Below are 18,062 nucleotides of genomic sequence, written 5' to 3' on the forward strand. Positions count from 1 at the left end.
GATGAAGAGCTTCCCGACCTCCTCATCGACTACCCTCCACCGCTCCCGGGGCGAGGAGCTTCCCACAGACAGCGCCAATTGATGATGCACAATCTAGATGCTCCTAGTTGTAAGGCAGCTCGGATGCCTGTTGCCAAATAGGTCGCTCAAACTGCAAAGAAAGGGATGTATCAGAGAACCCAGGGTGGCTAACCCAGCGAGGTCGCTCTGATGCTTAAGTCAGTAATAGTATATGCGAGCTGAGAGTTTGAGAATAAGGAGACCTAGAATGCTCGAAATCACGCGTACCTGGGCCTTGGAGGGGTTGATGCCCTTATATAGTTGAGCTGTTGTGGGTTTCACGAAATGACTCCGGGATCTTGGCCTAAGTAGATGAGATCCGTTTCCGCTTTAGACGGGGAGTAACATATCAGTCAATGAAGTCTATCGTTACCGCCCGATCCGGGTGGGGAGAGGATAAGGCCTACCGTTACACGGTGTGATCCAGGGAGGTTCGGAGTCCACTGAGAAGCTTTTGGTGCCAATTATGTGTCACTTTGGTTCCTAGGCATCGAACTGGCTTAGGTGGCAGGGTGACTCTGTGCCGAGATGACCCTGTGCCGAAGTGACTCTGTGCCAAGGTGGCTTTGTGCCAAGGTGGCTTTGTGCTGAGGTGCCCGAACACCTGGGCTCCCAAACTGCTGATTGGGCTCCCCATGGAGGTATCGATAGACCCAAGCAACCAGGATATAATTCTAGCATTTTCAACTTCCCATTGCTCTAGTTCCTTAGCAGATTTATCAACTGGTTTAGTCATTGTACCATATAGAAATCCCCAAAGACATTTTCCCTTTACAAAGTATTGGAATTGGAAATGCCACATGCTGTAGTTTGAACCATCAAACTTCACAGAAATGAACTTCGATTTATCTGTTGCCATAACCACTTTTGGACAACTGTTAACACCATAAACAACAAAGACCTTGAATGAAAATCTTAGCAGATCAAAATTCCTATAAAATACTCCAGATATTCCTTGTAGAAGGTTGTTAAACCTAAGAGATACCAACAAGAAGCAACTGGACAGTTTAAGTAATTTACCAGAAATTTTTGGCGGTAAAAAGGGGATGGAAAGAGGGATATTCGACCTACTAAAAGAAACCAAACTCAAATGGCCATTGTACCAAGCAAAAGTTCACAAAAAAAACTTGGAATCTAGAATCTCAAGTCCAAATTAAATCCAAACAAACTAGAAGATATTCATGAAAGAGCGAAACTGTCCTTGGATATTCTCAGTTTTGAGCAGAACTGAAAATATGATATTTCAGGCTTTTCAGCCCTTAAAACTGCACATAAAATCTCCAAAAAAAAATGCTTAAAAAACTTCTCAAAATACCTCTCATTGAATCCCCATTCAAAACTGATCTCTAGACTTAAGTTTAGATGCTTCCAACTAAACCCTAGTTCACCAAAACGTTCCAGACTGTGCAGTTCGACCCAGCCCTTTTAATCTCAGAATTAGTCTCTAGTTCTTCAACTTTAATCGTCCAAACAACCTTAATTCACCCGCTTTGATACCATGTTACCCTTCTGGTGTTTCATGCAAGCAACCACGAAGAAGAAGATGAACTTGGGAGGGTGTATCGAATGAATGCCCCCACCCTCAAAGAGCTAGTTTTATTAAATGGGGCAAAGATATATATAATTACAAAAGTGTTCCTTATTATGGGCAAAGTACAAGGCAACTTACATAAAGACCATGAGGCCTACCATACAAAAGAAATAAAACAAAGTAGAAAAACATAATATACAACCCTATCTACTTTTAAAAGCCCAGTAGACCAAGCTGCTTATCAAATTATCTTTGTCTTTAAAAATAAGTCTCTAAAAACTCAATATGTCTTTTGGCCATCTGAGTTGCTAGAATATATTTCTAAAAAGATTTGCCAAACGACACCTTATTATAACAGGAGTTGAGAAATAGATATCAAAGCAAAAAGATAATAGCACTCTTTGCTAATAACTGGTTTTATTAACTCTAAAATACTCTTCTTCTTTTTTTGTAGTAATTTTAAAATACTCATTTTACAATAAGAAACAACCACTTTTATAACCCATTGTACCTCTAAAAGAGCCTTAGCATTGTTTGTTATTAACGTTGTTACAAACAGATCCGCCTTAATTTGCCCCTAATTTTCCCCTTCAATTTCCTAACAGTCCGTTTGGTTGCTAAGAAGGGATGGGATGGAAAAGGACGGGATGAGAAAGGAAAATTTATTTTCTCATTTTGGCATTCTGGTGTTTGATTGCTGAGAAGGGAAAATTATTGTTCATCGTCTTCCTTCGAACTCAAACCAGTGGCATGGACGAGGTGAGTTCCAATCTCCCCCTCATTAGTAAAAGAAGAACGCCCAGAAAAAAAATTAATAAATAATAATATATTTATAAATCACTACTTCAGCAGCATGTAGTAAGGGTTTGTCACCTTCAAAGCTGTAGAGGATACAAGGGCAAAGCAAGATCTGAAGTTGTTCTCACTGCCTCCAATCTTCACCCCAACGAGAAAACACATAAAAATAAAAACAAAAAGTAAAAAGAATAATTGGGACTTGGTTTAACAAATCTGAGGGAAGAGAAACATATCTCATGGGAAAAACTGATCCGAGGGAAGAAAACTCTTACCTTGAAGCGGGTTTAAACCTAGAAAAAGGCATAAACACCTTGGCACGTTTTAACGGGAAACAATGGCTTTTAGCCGATGAACAACCATGTTCATTCAAGGTTCTACAAGCACAAGTGTAGATCTGTAAAACATCTACCTCTATATTGCCGAAAACAATAGATTTTAGCCGACGAACGACCATGTTTTCCTGATGGCACGAGGAGATCAATGACGCCAAAAACGTGAAGAATATGGTCGCCTTTATTCTATGGTCATGGATCTGGTCTTATCTTGGCTGGATATCGTCGGGAATGCTATCAGAGACTTGATTGCTATAGACGCAGGGAGACGATGAGAAGATGGCTACGGAGCTTCAGTCGAAAGTCTCGACATTCTTTTCTCACAATTTTCTCTTCTCACCAGGGTCGCACCATTTCAACGTGACCCCACATCCTTGGTTTTGAGAACCAACATCCCACGGTTTCCCATCCCATCCCGGCGAATAAACATGTGAAAATGAGAATCTAATGGGAATATTCCCATTTTTCCATCCCAATCGCAACAACCAAATGTATAATAAAGGTTGTGTTTGGTTTGAAAGATCTTTTCTCCACCTTTTCATTCAAAACAAACACAACCAAACAAGAAACCCATTGTAGGGAAATCCTAATTAGGCGGTGTTTGGTATAGCTTTCGTTTATTTGATAAATAGTGCCATGTCATCACTAAATCAACATTTATTCCATCATGTCGATTCTTACACATAGGTATTGATAAAAGTTGGTCTTGATTTATGTGTGCGTCAATCGTTGGGAAAGCTTCATTTAATGCTTCCCCCAACGATTAAGCATTTATTCACTGTTATGTTGATGTGACGTCTAATTGTCAACAAATCCTATAAAAACGTTTACTAACCACTTTTTCTTGGTTTTAAAGACAAATCAAATACAAAATATTCTTGCCTTTACCAAGGTTGGGGTTTGGATTTGGGGATGGGTTAACCTTGGTTGTGTAGTCCAATGAGCCAGAAAGGAAAAAAAATATTAAATATTGCAAGGAAGTAGGGTTGTTCATAAGAAGTTCCAACCCGACCAAACCGACCCAACCCGAGTCGACTGGGTTTTCATCAGCACCGGTCGGTTTTGGGTTGGGAAAATTTATAAACCGAAATATCGGGTCAGTTTCGGTTTCCTGGTGTAAAAATCGAAACCGACCTGAAACCGAACCGAACTAGTCTTCCTACTTAACTAGTCTTCTACTAGTTCGGCAGTTCCTAGTTTCTTACTTAACTAGTCTTCTACTAGAACTAGAACAGCCCTATCTTCTAGTTCCTACTTAACTAAATTGTATCTATCCTAGTTTCTATAGTCTTTTTATGGTGAAGAAGATGATGACATGGACAAAAGTAACTTCTTTTTCAGCCAAAGAAAGGAATCGCAGAAGGGGATTAGAAGTTTCAGAAATAAGGAAACTCTGGAGCTCAGTGTGGGAAAGGAAGTCTTATAGCTTCCTTCCTCTAATAGCTGCTTTGAAGATTATTTGTTGCATATATGACCAAAATTTTCTCTCCAGAGTCCAGACTTTTTATTAATCACTGTTGCTTATAAGCCTTTTGAGTGGGCTCCACTGCAAAGATAAAACTTAAAAACCGCATGAGAGTTGAGAGCCCTTCCAATATGGCATCTAGATTTGAGTTCGCATCTGCCCCACATAGAACGCGCCTCAACTCAAAGACGATTGAGATGTGCTGTGGGACATTTTTGGAACGCATTCTGTGGAGGGCAGATGTGACTTCTCTAGATCAATGATCATCACGTCAGTCTTATAACCACTGATAATACTTTGAACCTAATACTTTTTCACAAAAGTAGCTTCTTTTTCAGCCAAAGAAAGGAATCATAGAAGGGGATTAGAAGTTTCAAAATAAGGAAACTCTAAAGCTCAGTGTGGGAAAGGAAGTCTTACAGCTTCCTTCCTCTAATAGCAGATCATGAAAAATTCTCTGCTCAATGACAGGTGGTTTTGCCTGTCAAACCGACCAGGCCGGTTTTAGTTTCCACCTCAGGTAACCCGACCAATTCGGGTCGGTTGGGAAAACCCCAATAAATCGACCCAACCCGACCCGTATACAACCCTACAAGGAAGGTGCAAAAATATAATTTTTACCGAAAAACAAAGCAATAATATAACTACAATTTCAAGAATTGTATCTTCCTTTTTACAATGAAATAAATGAAACTTTAACCAAAAGAAAAAATATTTAAATGTTATTAACTAGTGGATGGAGAATTTAAAAGGCGCAAGAGGACTAGGTATGAGAATAATCAATCATATGTAATGAATGGTTTGAATGAACCAAACAATCAAAGTGGAAAAAGAGAACCTAATAATAACAATAGGATGCTTTTGGCTTTGGCCGGAAGAAAATTACAAAACGATGAAAGGAAGGAAGTCTCACAAATCTATGAGAATTTAGAGTCTAGGTTACGAAAATTCCTTGTTTTAACATTATAACATTAACTCGTGTCTACTAATATAAGGGTTTTTTTTTTTCTTTAAATATCTACCATATAGGTATTTGAGGCAGAGAGAGAGATATATAGAAGAGATTTAAGACTAATTTGAAACTGTTTTTATTAAATTTGAAGCCTACTTAAAAAAAATTTATGTTTTCAAGGTACGAGTTATTATTCATTCATGAGTGTAATGCACCGTTGTTACCCATGAACAGAGAAAAGAAAAGTAGATCAAAAACAGATGAAGGGTTATGAGTTGGAAAGTGCCCTGTTCAGTGGACCCACTTCTTGGAGCGTATGCAAACTGATGGCATTCTTGATGGGCCCCGTGACCGTGAGTGCCAAAACCATATGGACCGTTTATCATCAATGCAGGTTGCTTCCCACTGAACAGTGAACACCATACACGAGACGCACCCTAGCAAACACCAGCTCTATTGTATTGGCTCTTATATTCTATTAATTAGCGGCGGTACTAAAGTAGGAAGGTTCAGAGGTATACTTGTTAATAACTTAATTCTACTTTCTACTTTCTACTTTCTGGTTTCTGGTTTTCTACACCCCGGTCCCCGGTCCTCCTCGTCCCTCACCCCCATGAGTTTCGCCAATCACAAAAGTCGCGTCGATTACCTCTGTTCCGTATCGTCACTTCCTGTTTATCGACAAAATGAATAAATTAATTAAAAAATTAATACAAAAAAATAAGATAAAAGGACAAAACCAACCCTCCCGTCTCAATGGCCAAAGCTATCATTCTTCTTCTCGCATAAAAATTCCAACCACATTCAAGACAAAATCTACCGCTAACAACACTCACTCGATTCCACCCACCTAGGCCATACGCACACACACCCTTTTGCAATCCCTGCGTCTCCCAAATGGCGAAGTCGTCGACGTCGTCGCCTTCGTCGTCGGCAATTAGAATAGAAGACTACAAGCACAGTCCCGTCCACTATGCCGTTGCACTTGGAGACCATACCACCCTCTCCCGACTCCTCTCTTCCCTTCCGTCACTGGCCGATCCCTCCCAAATTCACACCGAGTCGGACTCGCTTGCCCAGGAAAGAGTAGCCGACCAGATCTCTTCCATCCTCGACCGCCGCGACGTTCCTCATCGTGAAACCCCTCTCCACCTCGCCGTCCGTCTCAACGACTCTTTCGCCGCTCGTACCCTTGCTGCTGCCGGTGCCGATGTTTCCCTTCAGAATGCCTCTGGATGGAACCCCTTACAGGAAGCCGTGTGTCGCCGCAGCTCCGAGATCGCTCTCACTCTGCTCCGCCTCCACCACCGTTCCGCCTGGTCTAAATGGCGCCGTAGACTCCCTCGCCTCGTTGCGGTTCTTCGAAGAATGCGAGACTTTTACATGGAGATCTCCTTTCACTTCGAGAGCTCCATTGTCCCCTTCGTCGGCAAGATCGCTCCTTCGGACACTTATAAGATTTGGAAGCGTGATGGCAATCTCCGTGCCGACACTTCTCTCGCCGGATTCGACGGTTTGAAGATACAACGGGCTGATCAGAGCTTTTTGTTCCTTGGAGATGGCGACCGAGATTTTGGTGTCCCCTCTGGCTCTTTACTAGTACTCAATCGCGACGAGCGGAAGATATTCGACGCCTTCGAAAATGCTGGTACTCCAATGTCGGAGGCCGATGTTGCCGGATTCTGTTCGCAGACGAGTGTTTACCGCCCTGGCATGGACGTTACCAAGGCTGAGCTGGTAGGGAGAACGAACTGGAGAAGGCAAGAGAGAACGGAGACCGTTGGAGAGTGGAAAGCCAAGGTCTACGAGGTTCACAACGTTGTCTTCAGTTTTCGAACAAGGAAAGTCGTCGATGCAGCCGGAGATGTCGCTGGGGGAGAGCAGGTTTTGCCGCTAGAGCTCGATGAGGACACGGAAGAAGGATTTTTAGTTGCAGAAAATCCAAGCTTGGGTTTCCCAGACCGTCGACGTCACAGTAGTTTTGTTCGAGAGGACAGAGAATGGATTGCGTTCGGGAGGAAGAGCGTCGACATTCCTTCAGCAATTCCAGAGCGGCGAAGAATCCCCACGGCGGCGCCACCACCAAATAAGGAGAAAGAGTACGTGAAGAGTCTTCGTCCCTCGGTCTGGTTAACGGATCAGTTTCCGCTGAAGACGGAGGAGCTTCTGCCATTATTGGACATTCTGGCAAACAAGGTGAAAGCCGTTAGACGTCTGAGGGAGCTCTTAACTACGAAATTCCCGCCGGGGACATTTCCGGTGAAGGTAGGCACGTAACCGTAAAGAAATTATTTTTGTCGCTTTTATTTTATTAAAAAAGAAAGAAATTAAAAAAAAAAAAGAAAAGAAAAGAGCAAGAAGAAGAAGAAGGCAGGTGGGGCCTGGTGGAGGAGACCATGGTCTCCTTGTTACTTTCTCTTCTTTTGATGCTTTGCTTGAGCAGTCAGTATGGGGCTAGGCTTTTAACGTGGCCCGCGTCGCACCGTACTGATAGATGATGGAACAAAGGATGAAAGGAGGGGGTCAACCATGAATGGGGTGGTGGGGTCATGGTGACCAGGTAGGATCAAGAGAGTGATGGGTCCAACATTTGTCGTCTTGTGCCTGCATATTTTTGATTTGGGCCATATCCTATATCTTCCTAGAATCGCGGACCAAATGTGATGCGGCAGACAAAAGTATGGTACGTGAGGATTCTATCTTAGAGGGTCCTTCCCAGATTTTTTGTCGGGAGTGAGACCGCGGCGTATATTGATATATGGTAATACTGTTTGTTATAGTAGGCAAATCTTTAACCGTTGGATGGGAATCATATCAACCAGTACCGATATCTATCATGTGGATGCTGGATCCCAGTCTGATGGTTAAAGGAGAATTGAATTGTGGTCTTGGGTCATGGGCGGCCCACAGATGAATAAAGTTGTTTAGATACATATTTTATGAGATATAAGAGATTATGAGACATAACAGAGAACTAAAAAAGAAAGGTTGGCTGCAGGTTGCAATTCCGGTGGTCCCCACGGTGAGGGTGGTGATAACGTTTACAAAGTTTGTTGATCTGCAACCGATGGAACAGTTCTTCACGCCGCTGTCGAGCCCAAGGCACCTTTTACAGGTGGGAGCTGCAGAAGAGCAGCAGCAGCAAGCAGATAGCCACACATCGTCGTCATCGTGGCTACGGCGGAACATCAACGGTCAGCCGGGGAGCAAGCAGCGGTGCAGTTCAGGTGCCCAACAGACGGATCCATTTGCAATCCCAAGTGATTACTCGTGGACAAGCATCGATGACAAGAACCGCAAGTTGAAGAAATCAAAATCCATCAGGAAATCAGCCAAGCCGTGAGGAGGTGATAAATGATGTCTTCCGTGCTAACCCCAACCCCATAATAACATGTACATATAGCCCTCCCAAGTCCCAACCAACCCCCCCCCCCCCCCAAAAAAAAAAAAAAAGAGCAGAGAATGTAGGAAGAGTGAAACGGAAACCTCAACTGTCGCTTGTGTTGCTTTGATTAATCAATATTAAGTTTTTGGTCTCTATTCGTTAGCTTTGGAACGAAGAATGTTGACACCATATACTAAAACATGGGAAAAGAATTTAGCCAAGCTATCTTAATTCAGACATTGAGAGGGGAAAGTAACATTATTTAATAATTAATTGGAAACATGATCTGGTCCCTCTGATATCCGATCTGATTCATATGAATAATAATAATATTTGGAGTTTAAACAGATCTGGCAATTGTTTTATTGTTTATTGCCCGGTGTAAATTGAGATATTGCCAGAGGAAGATTCTTTTCTGCAGCCCTCGTGGTTTTGTTGTCCCAATTTCACCCAGAATGGCAGTGGACAGAGGAAGAGGATTCCTTCACCACGAATCCATTCACCATATGGCCTTATGACTGCGTTTCACTTTCACCCACCCAATAGGTAAACTGGGCCATATTTGGTTTTGTAAATTATGTATAATAGTAGAAAGAGAAGAAATTCTTCCAAGAGAAAAAAAAAACAAAAAACAAAATCATAAAATATCATCAAATATCTTGAAAAGTTTGTCTAAGCTCTGTTTTGTATATCATATTATATTTGTACTTTGGGCTAGTTTCGCTTTGTTACCTGAATGTTAAAACGGGTCAATCCAGTACCTGAATTCCCAAAATGTTATAGTTTAGTTTTACAGTTATTTATATCATATGATGTCATATGCGACTTTGAAAATGTCATAATTATCCTTCAAGTAAGATATTATTCATCATATTCTTCTTCAAATCAAAATTGAACCAAAGCAATAGTGAACAATCCGAAGGACATTTGGATTTGGCATTTGGATGATTGATTAATATTAGATGATACTCGAAAGCTATTTACATCCTTTCATATGACGCTTAATAATGGTTAATAATTTTGAACTTAACTGAAAAAAATTAGAAATTCAGATACCGGATTAGCACATTTTAAAATTCGGATACCAAAATGATACTAGACCCAAAATACAGATTTCAGAGTACTAATCTGAAATTTAACCTAAATTCAAATCAGTTTGGGTATTCATGATATAAATATATAATTGGGAGAAAAACGATTCAGCCCAGAATCAGAATTTATAGGCACAGAGTACTATTGGGATAGGTACCAACTCGGAATTGATACCAATTCACATATGAACGTTGATGCATAAAATGTGGGTTATTGCCATTTTAAATACTTATAATTCTAGTAGAAATAAAAAATCTACATTGGACCAGTCTGTGCTTCTCCATATATAATTCACCTCAAATCAGCGGTTAAATGAAACGGAAGTGCGAACCTAACCCAAATCGTCCCTTAAATAGTACATCTATATTCAATGTTATCTTTACAAATATTGTAATGCTACAATGCCAACAGGTCGGGCCTGGCATGGGCCAGAAGCATCCCTGTTCCAACAACCCAACCCAAAACCCGATTAAGGCTGCCCCCACCCTAAAGGGTTAACCCTGGTCAATTTGGGCTTACCACTAGCCTCACCCACTGGTATCACTGAGATCCATTCTAACTGAAAGATGAGCTGCAAGTTTTATACAAGAGATTGCAAGCTCCATAATGACTGAAACTCAATATGAGTTGATTACTATTTACTGTATCCTCAAATATTTATTTGAACATATTGTTTCTTAATTGACATTGTCTCTTTTGGCTCCATAGGGCACATATAAAAATGCTGGTAATGAACTGTTCGATTGAATATTCCTTTTAGTTTTTCATAGATACATGCCTAAATCCTAATGCATCGAATGTATATACATGTATCTTTTTCACTTCAACCAACTTAGCATTAACATATTTTGTTTTCTTCGGTCAGTATAGATAGGGGTAACCGAACTGTGGGCTTATGTTTTAAATCGAATTGGTACTATTGGTTTCTAGAAATTCGATAATCAAAATTGAACTGAAATTGATCGATTAACCGTCCATTGATTCGGTTCATCTATTTTTTGGTTTTTTTATATTTACAATATATATAAACTATATTAAAATATATGTATATCGATTGATTTGGTTAATTATCGGTTTTTCTATATGGATTAACTGAAATCAAACCAGTACTTTCAGTTTTTTTAAAATACTGAACCAAAATTAAACCAACTGATTCGGTTAACTGCATTTTCTTGCTCACCCCTACTTATAAACAATTAATCCATAGTAAAAAAAAGTGATTAATTTTAGAATATCACCTAATCATCAATTTTAAAACCTTGGTTTTCAGTTGTCACTTGTCTCTATCCACAATACATCTGTGTCCTGATATTACGATTTGCTCCAAATGACACTGGGCTGGGCCGAGTGGCGGCTAGCCGGCTACTGACCGGAGCTTTGCAAATTGCAACCGCTTCATTTAGAGGATTAACTTTAATGTGGAGCCCAATTTATGTTCAATTCTTTGGCCCACACAACTTCTCTTTTGGGATGTTCTACTTTTCTCTTCCATTTTTCCTTGGATTCAACCCAGTCCTTTTTTATGTTAGATCTTTGGACCCATCTATAGTTGTTAGAAACCCATCTATAAATTTGTCTTTGAGCAAGCTTGTTTTATGCAAAGAATGTCAGTGGTTTGTGATAAAGGAGCTAAAGGGCTATGTGGACCAGCCCTCTTCTCTTCCCCACCTAAAGTAAAACTTTGCAAAAGTTTCTCTCGTGTCCAATGAATTTAAACCCAATAAAGGCTTAACCTAAAACTCTTGAACCAGTCTCTTTACCTGTCAAAATCCTAATCCCAAAGTCCAGTAATCCCATGAAAACTGGATAGTTATTCATGGGCCCGGATTTTTTTATTTTTTATTTTTAATTTGTGGTGGTTGCTTTCATTGCTCTTAGGCTCAAACATGCTTTACTAATTTACAATAGAAAATCATAGTAATTCATTGTGACGTCGAAGAATTTACCATTAACTTTTATGTTTTTAATACATTTAATTCGAATTATAATTATATTATAATTAGTTGTTCGACCCAGTTGAATCAGTGGTCGCACCTTTCAACCCGTGACCATGTGCCTTTTACAAGCTGATGAAAGGATGGGGTTTCAGTCTTTCAGAACATCGAAATCAATCAAAATCAAACGGGGAAAGAAAGGAGAAGGGAAAATATTACGTGATTCATTTCCAAGATAAAAGAAAAGATAATTTATGTCCCTCGCATGGTTTTGAAAATCTGATCAGACCAGAATTTTCATCCAGCCAACGGATTCCGTTTCACCTTGAACCTGGTATTTGGCCAAAAATCTTTAATTTGTTAACAACTTCTTGATCCGGATGATTAAACTGTCGATATATTCAATAGTTTTTTATCTTTTTTTTTTTATTTTTTAAGTTGGAATACGATCAAACCGCTAATTCTATTATTAACTGTGATTACACAGAAACCGATAGCCGGTTCTGGGTCAACATATAAAACCTTGATCCCTCGGCCCCAAACAACCCACTTCATCAATTTTATCTACTCAATTGTTAACTGTGATTACACACTCTCTATTCATTAATCCTTAGCAAGCAAACCAAAATTAACTGTGCATACAACTGGAGAGGCATTCTAGTGGTTACAATGAGGAGGATGAAGAGCAAATTCCAAACCCATATGTAGAGAGTATCAGGGGCAAACATTGAATGGTACATAACACCACATTATAGACAGCGAATGCCAATAACCACACAAATCAAATTATTCCAACCACAAAATTGTTACTCTGTTTGGGTCTCTTAAATTAGGTGAGGCCTAATTGATGGTGAGCCGTGAGTGGTAAGAAAAATCCTTTGTCATCTGATCAGTTCATTAGAAAAGAGATCATGAAAGCCTAAAAGATGGAGCAAATCTAAGGGTTCAAGAGCTTATTTTCAATTTGAGTAGTATGTCACTTGGTAAACAATGTGGCTTTGGTTTGATGTATCTAATTGTAAGTGTGGAGGAATGAACTAATGAAATTACATGTTTTAGTAACCCATAATTATAACTAGTTGAGAGAAGATTCATCAAATGACCCGACGCCAATACGGAAAGAAATGGTAAGATTGCGTCATATCTGGATCTGACCCGACCCATTTCCACCGCTTTAGGTTCTTGTGGTTTTTACTTTTTAGCATGTCAGGACGCAAAATATGTGTGCTATGTAGTACAAGTAGACAGGACAAAGTGGGTCCGGACTCAGGACTTCCGGTCTGTGGGCCGTGGCCATTATTGGCCAGACGATCTTGCATAAGATTTCTTGAAAATGGAACTGATTTATACTACATTTTCATGGGTCCTTTTACTGTATCAGAATCAGATGGTTAGGATCGTCCTCTACCTCTTGGGTAAGTGGTAACCTGTGAAACGCCATGTCCTGGCCCGTAAAAACAAGGTCAGAAAATGCACCAGCGCAGCTGGATCATAATTGCTTGGGTTGAAATTGGCCGGCCAAGAACCAGCTAAAAAGGGTGGGTGGGTTACTAGGCTGTAGGCTGTAGGTTGAAGCAACAAAGCAAGTGGCAACGTAATGAATCGGAGTCGGACAAACTTTATTAGGAATTGGGTTGACCCTGAACTGAGGGTTACAATGAAGAATCCGGTTTAGACTTTAGTCTTTATTAGTCCGGGTCCTGGGACTTTGAAACAGGTCTAACAAAATTGAATTTGGAAAAAAAAAAAAAAGAAAAAGATATTTGAGTGGGGAAGGAAGAGAGAGAAGAAAACGCGTAAAAGGCAGCACCACGTACACGTAGCATGTAGAGGAGGAGCAGCCGGAGCGAAATGGAAGCTCCGTCCTTAAAATTTGTTGGTGTTGGGAATGAGGGTTCCGTGGGTCCCACATCACCCACAGAAGAGAGTACTCCTCAACCCCACCCCGCCCTCCGCCTGGTCCCCCCACCCACAGGCCACACCCTCTCTCTCTCTCTCTCTCTGCGCTTTTTTTCGAAGAATATAAAGTAAAAAAAAAGGAAAACGAAACAAAATTACATTCTTAAACCTCAAATCTCTGAATAATTTGTATCAATCAACCCGCTACATAGAAGAGAAACAGAGTTTAAAAATAAGAAACAGAATCTCATCAATTCCCACAACCATTTCTCCCTCCACATACAACTCTCTCTCTCTCTCTCTCTCTCTCTCTCCTCTCTATTTTCTGTCTGTCTCCCTGATAGAGAGAGAGGGGAGAGAAATCTCTCTATCTCATAAGCCTCCAAGTACAAATTGAGAAAATTCTCTGAAAACGGCAAAAAAACCCAGGAATTAAAAGGTACACTAGAGAGAAGAGAACAAGGGAAATAACAACAGCAGAGCATTAAAGAAAACAGAGGTGTTGGGCTTGGGAGGGGCAGACGGATGACGCCCAACAACGGCGCTGCGGCTACAAGCGACGATGCGTCGACGGGCGGTGGGGCCGGTGGGGGCCTGAAGAAAGGGCCTTGGACGGCTGCTGAGGATGCGATTCTGATTGAATACGTGAAGAAGCATGGAGAGGGCAACTGGAATGCCGTTCAGAAAAACTCTGGCCTCTCTCGATGCGGTAAGAGCTGTCGTCTTCGTTGGGCCAATCATCTCCGACCTAATCTCAAGAAGGGCTCCTTCTCCCCCGAGGAAGAGCGTCTCATTCTCGAGCTTCATTCCAAGCTCGGCAACAAATGGGCTCGCATGGCTGCTCAGGTATTTCTCTTCTTGCTTTCCTATGCTTTCTCGTTGCTTCCTGTTTTTTTTTAACCAATTTCTGTGTCTTGTTCGTTTCCTTGTTTCATCTTCATCATCATCATCATCATCTTCTTCTTCTTCTTCTTCTCCGTTTCTTTCTCTGGCTTGACCGCTCATGGATCGGTCTTCCTTTCTTCTTTTCATTGTTTCAATATGTTTTCGTGATTCCCATTTTGTCCTTATTCATTCTGTTTCTTGTCAGCATATTTTTTTTATTTCTATCCAATCCAGATATTCATCTTCAATCTCTGATTTTATGTCTCTGTTTTCTTAATTCATATGCAGTTCTCTGACCTTTCTCTGTGCTTGTATCTATATGTATTATAGCTTCCCGGGCGAACAGACAACGAAATCAAGAATTACTGGAACACCAGAGTCAAGCGTCGCCAACGCGCCGGGTTACCGCTCTACCCCCAAGACATACAGAAGCAAGCGACTGCATACCACCACCTCAACCACCAGCACCAGCCCCAGCCCCGTTCTTCTCCATCTCCTTCACCGCAGGCGCAGCAGCCGAAGCCGAATTATGGGTCTCCTCTTTCCCTCTTTGACTCTGTGAGTTTTCCTATGACGACCCCTATCCTTGGTCAACACAGTGCCTCTTTTCTCCCTGATCCATTGCACCGATTCAAGCGGCTCCGCGACAACAACGGTGTCGGGGTCTCTATACCCTTCCCTTCTCCTCCTCCACAACCTCCATCTTCTCTGTTTAGTCAGTCTCTCTCGACTCAGTTGCAGCCAATACCTTCTATTCAATTTAATTCCAGCAACTTCGAGCTCAATCCACCGCCAATTCTGCAAGCCCCTTTTGACCCCGATGGCATAGTTCCTCCTGGTTCTGCCTTCTCCATGAAGATGGAGCTCCCTTCAAGCCAACTGCCCCAGCCTGCAGCCTCAGCTGCCGCTTCGGGCGCCACAAATGGTTACAAGGTCGGCGCCCTCGTCGGGAGCAATAGCGGTTTATTGGATGCCCTGCTGCAGGAGGCCCAAGCTACGGCAGGCGTCGAAGATTCGAGTAGGGAGGGGTTGTCAGAAGACAAATGTGGATTAAATGGATTGGTTGGTGATGCTCTGCCTTCTGGTTCACTTTTCAGCGAGGGCGCAACCACTCCTCCATTAGTATCTGTCAGCCCGTGGGAAGAATCGAGTACTGGCCATTCATCTATTGGTGAGCTTATTCTTTATATGTTTTTCTGTTGGCTCCTGTAAATAGTAGCTAGGTTTCCATTACCTGCAGATTTTAAAACTGTTCACTGTTTTAATTCAATTTCAATTCATGGAACTAACGAAAAATCTGCTTTCCTTCATTTGCGTTTTCCTCGTATTTCTGTTCATATCTTGTCTTTGTTTTATGTTTCCAAGTTGTACCGCAATTAACTCTACAATCTTATTTGTTGATCCACCATTTTATTTATTGAAATAATTCCGCCTATGAGTCCTAAAATTAATACATTAGCATTCTGCACTCGAAACTCTAGTTGCTTATTACATGTTTGATTCATTGACTCTAATGCACCCCAAAATGGGTTGCTTGCACCTGATTCCGGCAGGGGTGAAGGCAAAGAGAGAACGAATAGATGAGATCAATTCAGTGGTGGACGACGACTTGTCCGGCCTGCTCGATATTATCCCATCCACCATGTCAGTCCCAGAGTGGTACAGCGATAGCGGTGAGATCTCAAACGGGCAATCATCGGGTGTGACAGACGACGAAATTGGACTGGAAATGCAGCACCTAGCTTCATCCCTCTCGGCTGCCACCACCACTGACCATGAATGGACCCACGGCTCCTGCTCTTGGAATAACATGGCTGGGATTTGCTAAGAGATATGTCGAGATGTTTCAGGTATTATTTAAACTGGTTAGAGGTTGATGGGTATTTGATTCGTTTGTTTTTCTCTCTCCTACCCCTCACTCTTATATTGTTGGTCTGTAATGGGGTTTATTTGTATTTTTCTTTGTCTTTGAGGTTTAATACTTTAATTGACAGTGATTTGTGATTTGTTAAACATATATACAGGATTAATATTATTAATGTTCTATTGTTGTAGTCAATTGAGCAAGACCTTATTGGTATGGTACTATAGTCCCTTGGTAATTAAGTACTGCTTAATGGGTTTTACTGAAGAAGACGGGTTTAACAACTAAGATCCCTAATTATATCCATCCACAGTTGTTGCCCAAACCCAAATCAGGGATGGGCATGAAGATGATGATAATCCAAATTGGCAATTGGCCCTGCTGCCACCGCCCACACATTGCCTTTTACTCCAGAATCCCGCTAAATTTAGCGGTGGATCTTTAACTCTTCTAAGTTTGGCGGTATCTTTGGTGGGGTAATTGTCCTATTTTAAAGAAAGTGGGGGGGCATTATGACTTATGAGGCACGTTCGCCTTTTTTTTATCTTTCTGATATAAGTTCTGGTTTTAGAGGGGAAACACTAACAGGGAAAGAGAAAGGATTCACGCGGACCATATTTTGCCCAGGCATCGCCGATTTATTATTTATCTTTAAATTAATGCGCAATGAGAAAAGGAAACATAAGGACGTAATGGAATTGGATTTTCCGGGACGGGTTTGTCGTTGTATCATTCATTGGTGCTTACTCACTTGCTGCCTTCGTCGTGGTCCGCCTCTATTCCCTACTATTACTATAAATAAAGTATGCATTTGGTTTTTGTGAGCGTTTATTTACCGCTTATTTGAAAAATGTTTGTTATTTTTATTGTTTGGTTGAGTGTTTTATAGGCATTTTAAACAACATCCCATAAAATTACTTTCCACCTTAAATATAAACATTTTGTTTCTTCGATATCTCATACACATAAATCGAAATATTTTTAAGTATTTTAAGCGTTAAATATCAACCCCTATGTAGCGTTAAACATCAAGTAACCAAACATAATCAAAATGTAGACAGGTTATCTTACTCTTACTCTTGTCCTTTTGATTTGAAGTGATAATTAGGCCGACTGGTGTAGTTTGGGTTCGGGAGCCCATTTACGTCAAAACACCCATATTGGGGATTTGGTTCATTCAAATGATGGCTTTTGAGTCTAATAAAGAGACTGTGGCCTGTGCAACTGGCCCACTGCCACCAAAGAATAAAAGACGGATGGGGAGGGGCTATGGACCGTGGTCCGTGGCTCAAAACAAAAGCGAAAGTGGGTAGGGTATCCTAACATTCCAATATATAGAGGATAGAGCAGATGGAGTGACGGAGGCATGGAGCGGGTAACCTGTTAATTGTACGGTTTAACAGATTAATTGGGCCGTATCACGGCATCAGAATTCGATGCTGCGCTGCGCTGCGCTAAAGTGAAAAGGGTTATGCCATGGTAATTGGTACATGGATCTTGTGTAAATAGTAATTAGGAGCCTCGGGTAATAATAGAATAATAGTTCAGATATTTCACTTAAATAAATAAAGGTGTCAAGTTTTGAGCGGGGACATAAAGATAGCATGAGACATGAGGTAGGCAGACACAGAGAAGAGAATTGGGGGGGTATTTATGTGCATGCACAATACGTGCTTTGGTTAAGGCATTCTCCACACTACCTCGTTTTAAGCCAGTGATTCCTCCACCTCCATTTGTCATTAGTGAATTAGTGAAATAAATAAGCATCACATCAACTTTAGTTGTGTTCGGTTTCCTTCTTCTTTAGTCTTAACTCTTAATTAAGATCATGCGTGCTCTTAGATATAAAGGGAGTATTCTTCACG

At 41.1% G+C, this 18,062-nt stretch overlaps 2 protein-coding genes across 2 annotated transcripts; both read left to right on the forward strand.

The window, feature by feature from the left end:
- The first annotated feature begins 5,881 nt into the window (after positions 1 to 5,881).
- On the forward strand, positions 5,882 to 8,676 carry LOC104612780 (uncharacterized). The gene is made up of 2 exons (XM_010280355.3): positions 5,882 to 7,403; positions 8,137 to 8,676. Exons 1-2 carry the CDS (start codon positions 6,036 to 6,038, stop codon positions 8,479 to 8,481), a joined length of 1,713 nt encoding a protein of 570 aa, XP_010278657.1. The 5' UTR covers positions 5,882 to 6,035; the 3' UTR covers positions 8,482 to 8,676.
- Positions 8,677 to 13,514: 4,838 nt separating this feature from the next.
- On the forward strand, positions 13,515 to 16,392 carry LOC104612781 (transcription factor MYB97-like). The gene is made up of 3 exons (XM_010280356.3): positions 13,515 to 14,294; positions 14,664 to 15,504; positions 15,887 to 16,392. The coding sequence occupies exons 1-3, from the start codon at positions 13,974 to 13,976 to the stop codon at positions 16,159 to 16,161; spliced, it is 1,437 nt and encodes a 478-aa protein (XP_010278658.1). The 5' UTR covers positions 13,515 to 13,973; the 3' UTR covers positions 16,162 to 16,392.
- The last annotated feature ends 1,670 nt before the right edge of the window (positions 16,393 to 18,062 follow it).

This window comes from Nelumbo nucifera, chromosome 1 (assembly GCF_055504915.1).
Source record: "Nelumbo nucifera cultivar China Antique chromosome 1, China Antique-T2T, whole genome shotgun sequence".
Classification (NCBI taxonomy): Eukaryota; Viridiplantae; Streptophyta; class Magnoliopsida; order Proteales; family Nelumbonaceae; genus Nelumbo; species Nelumbo nucifera.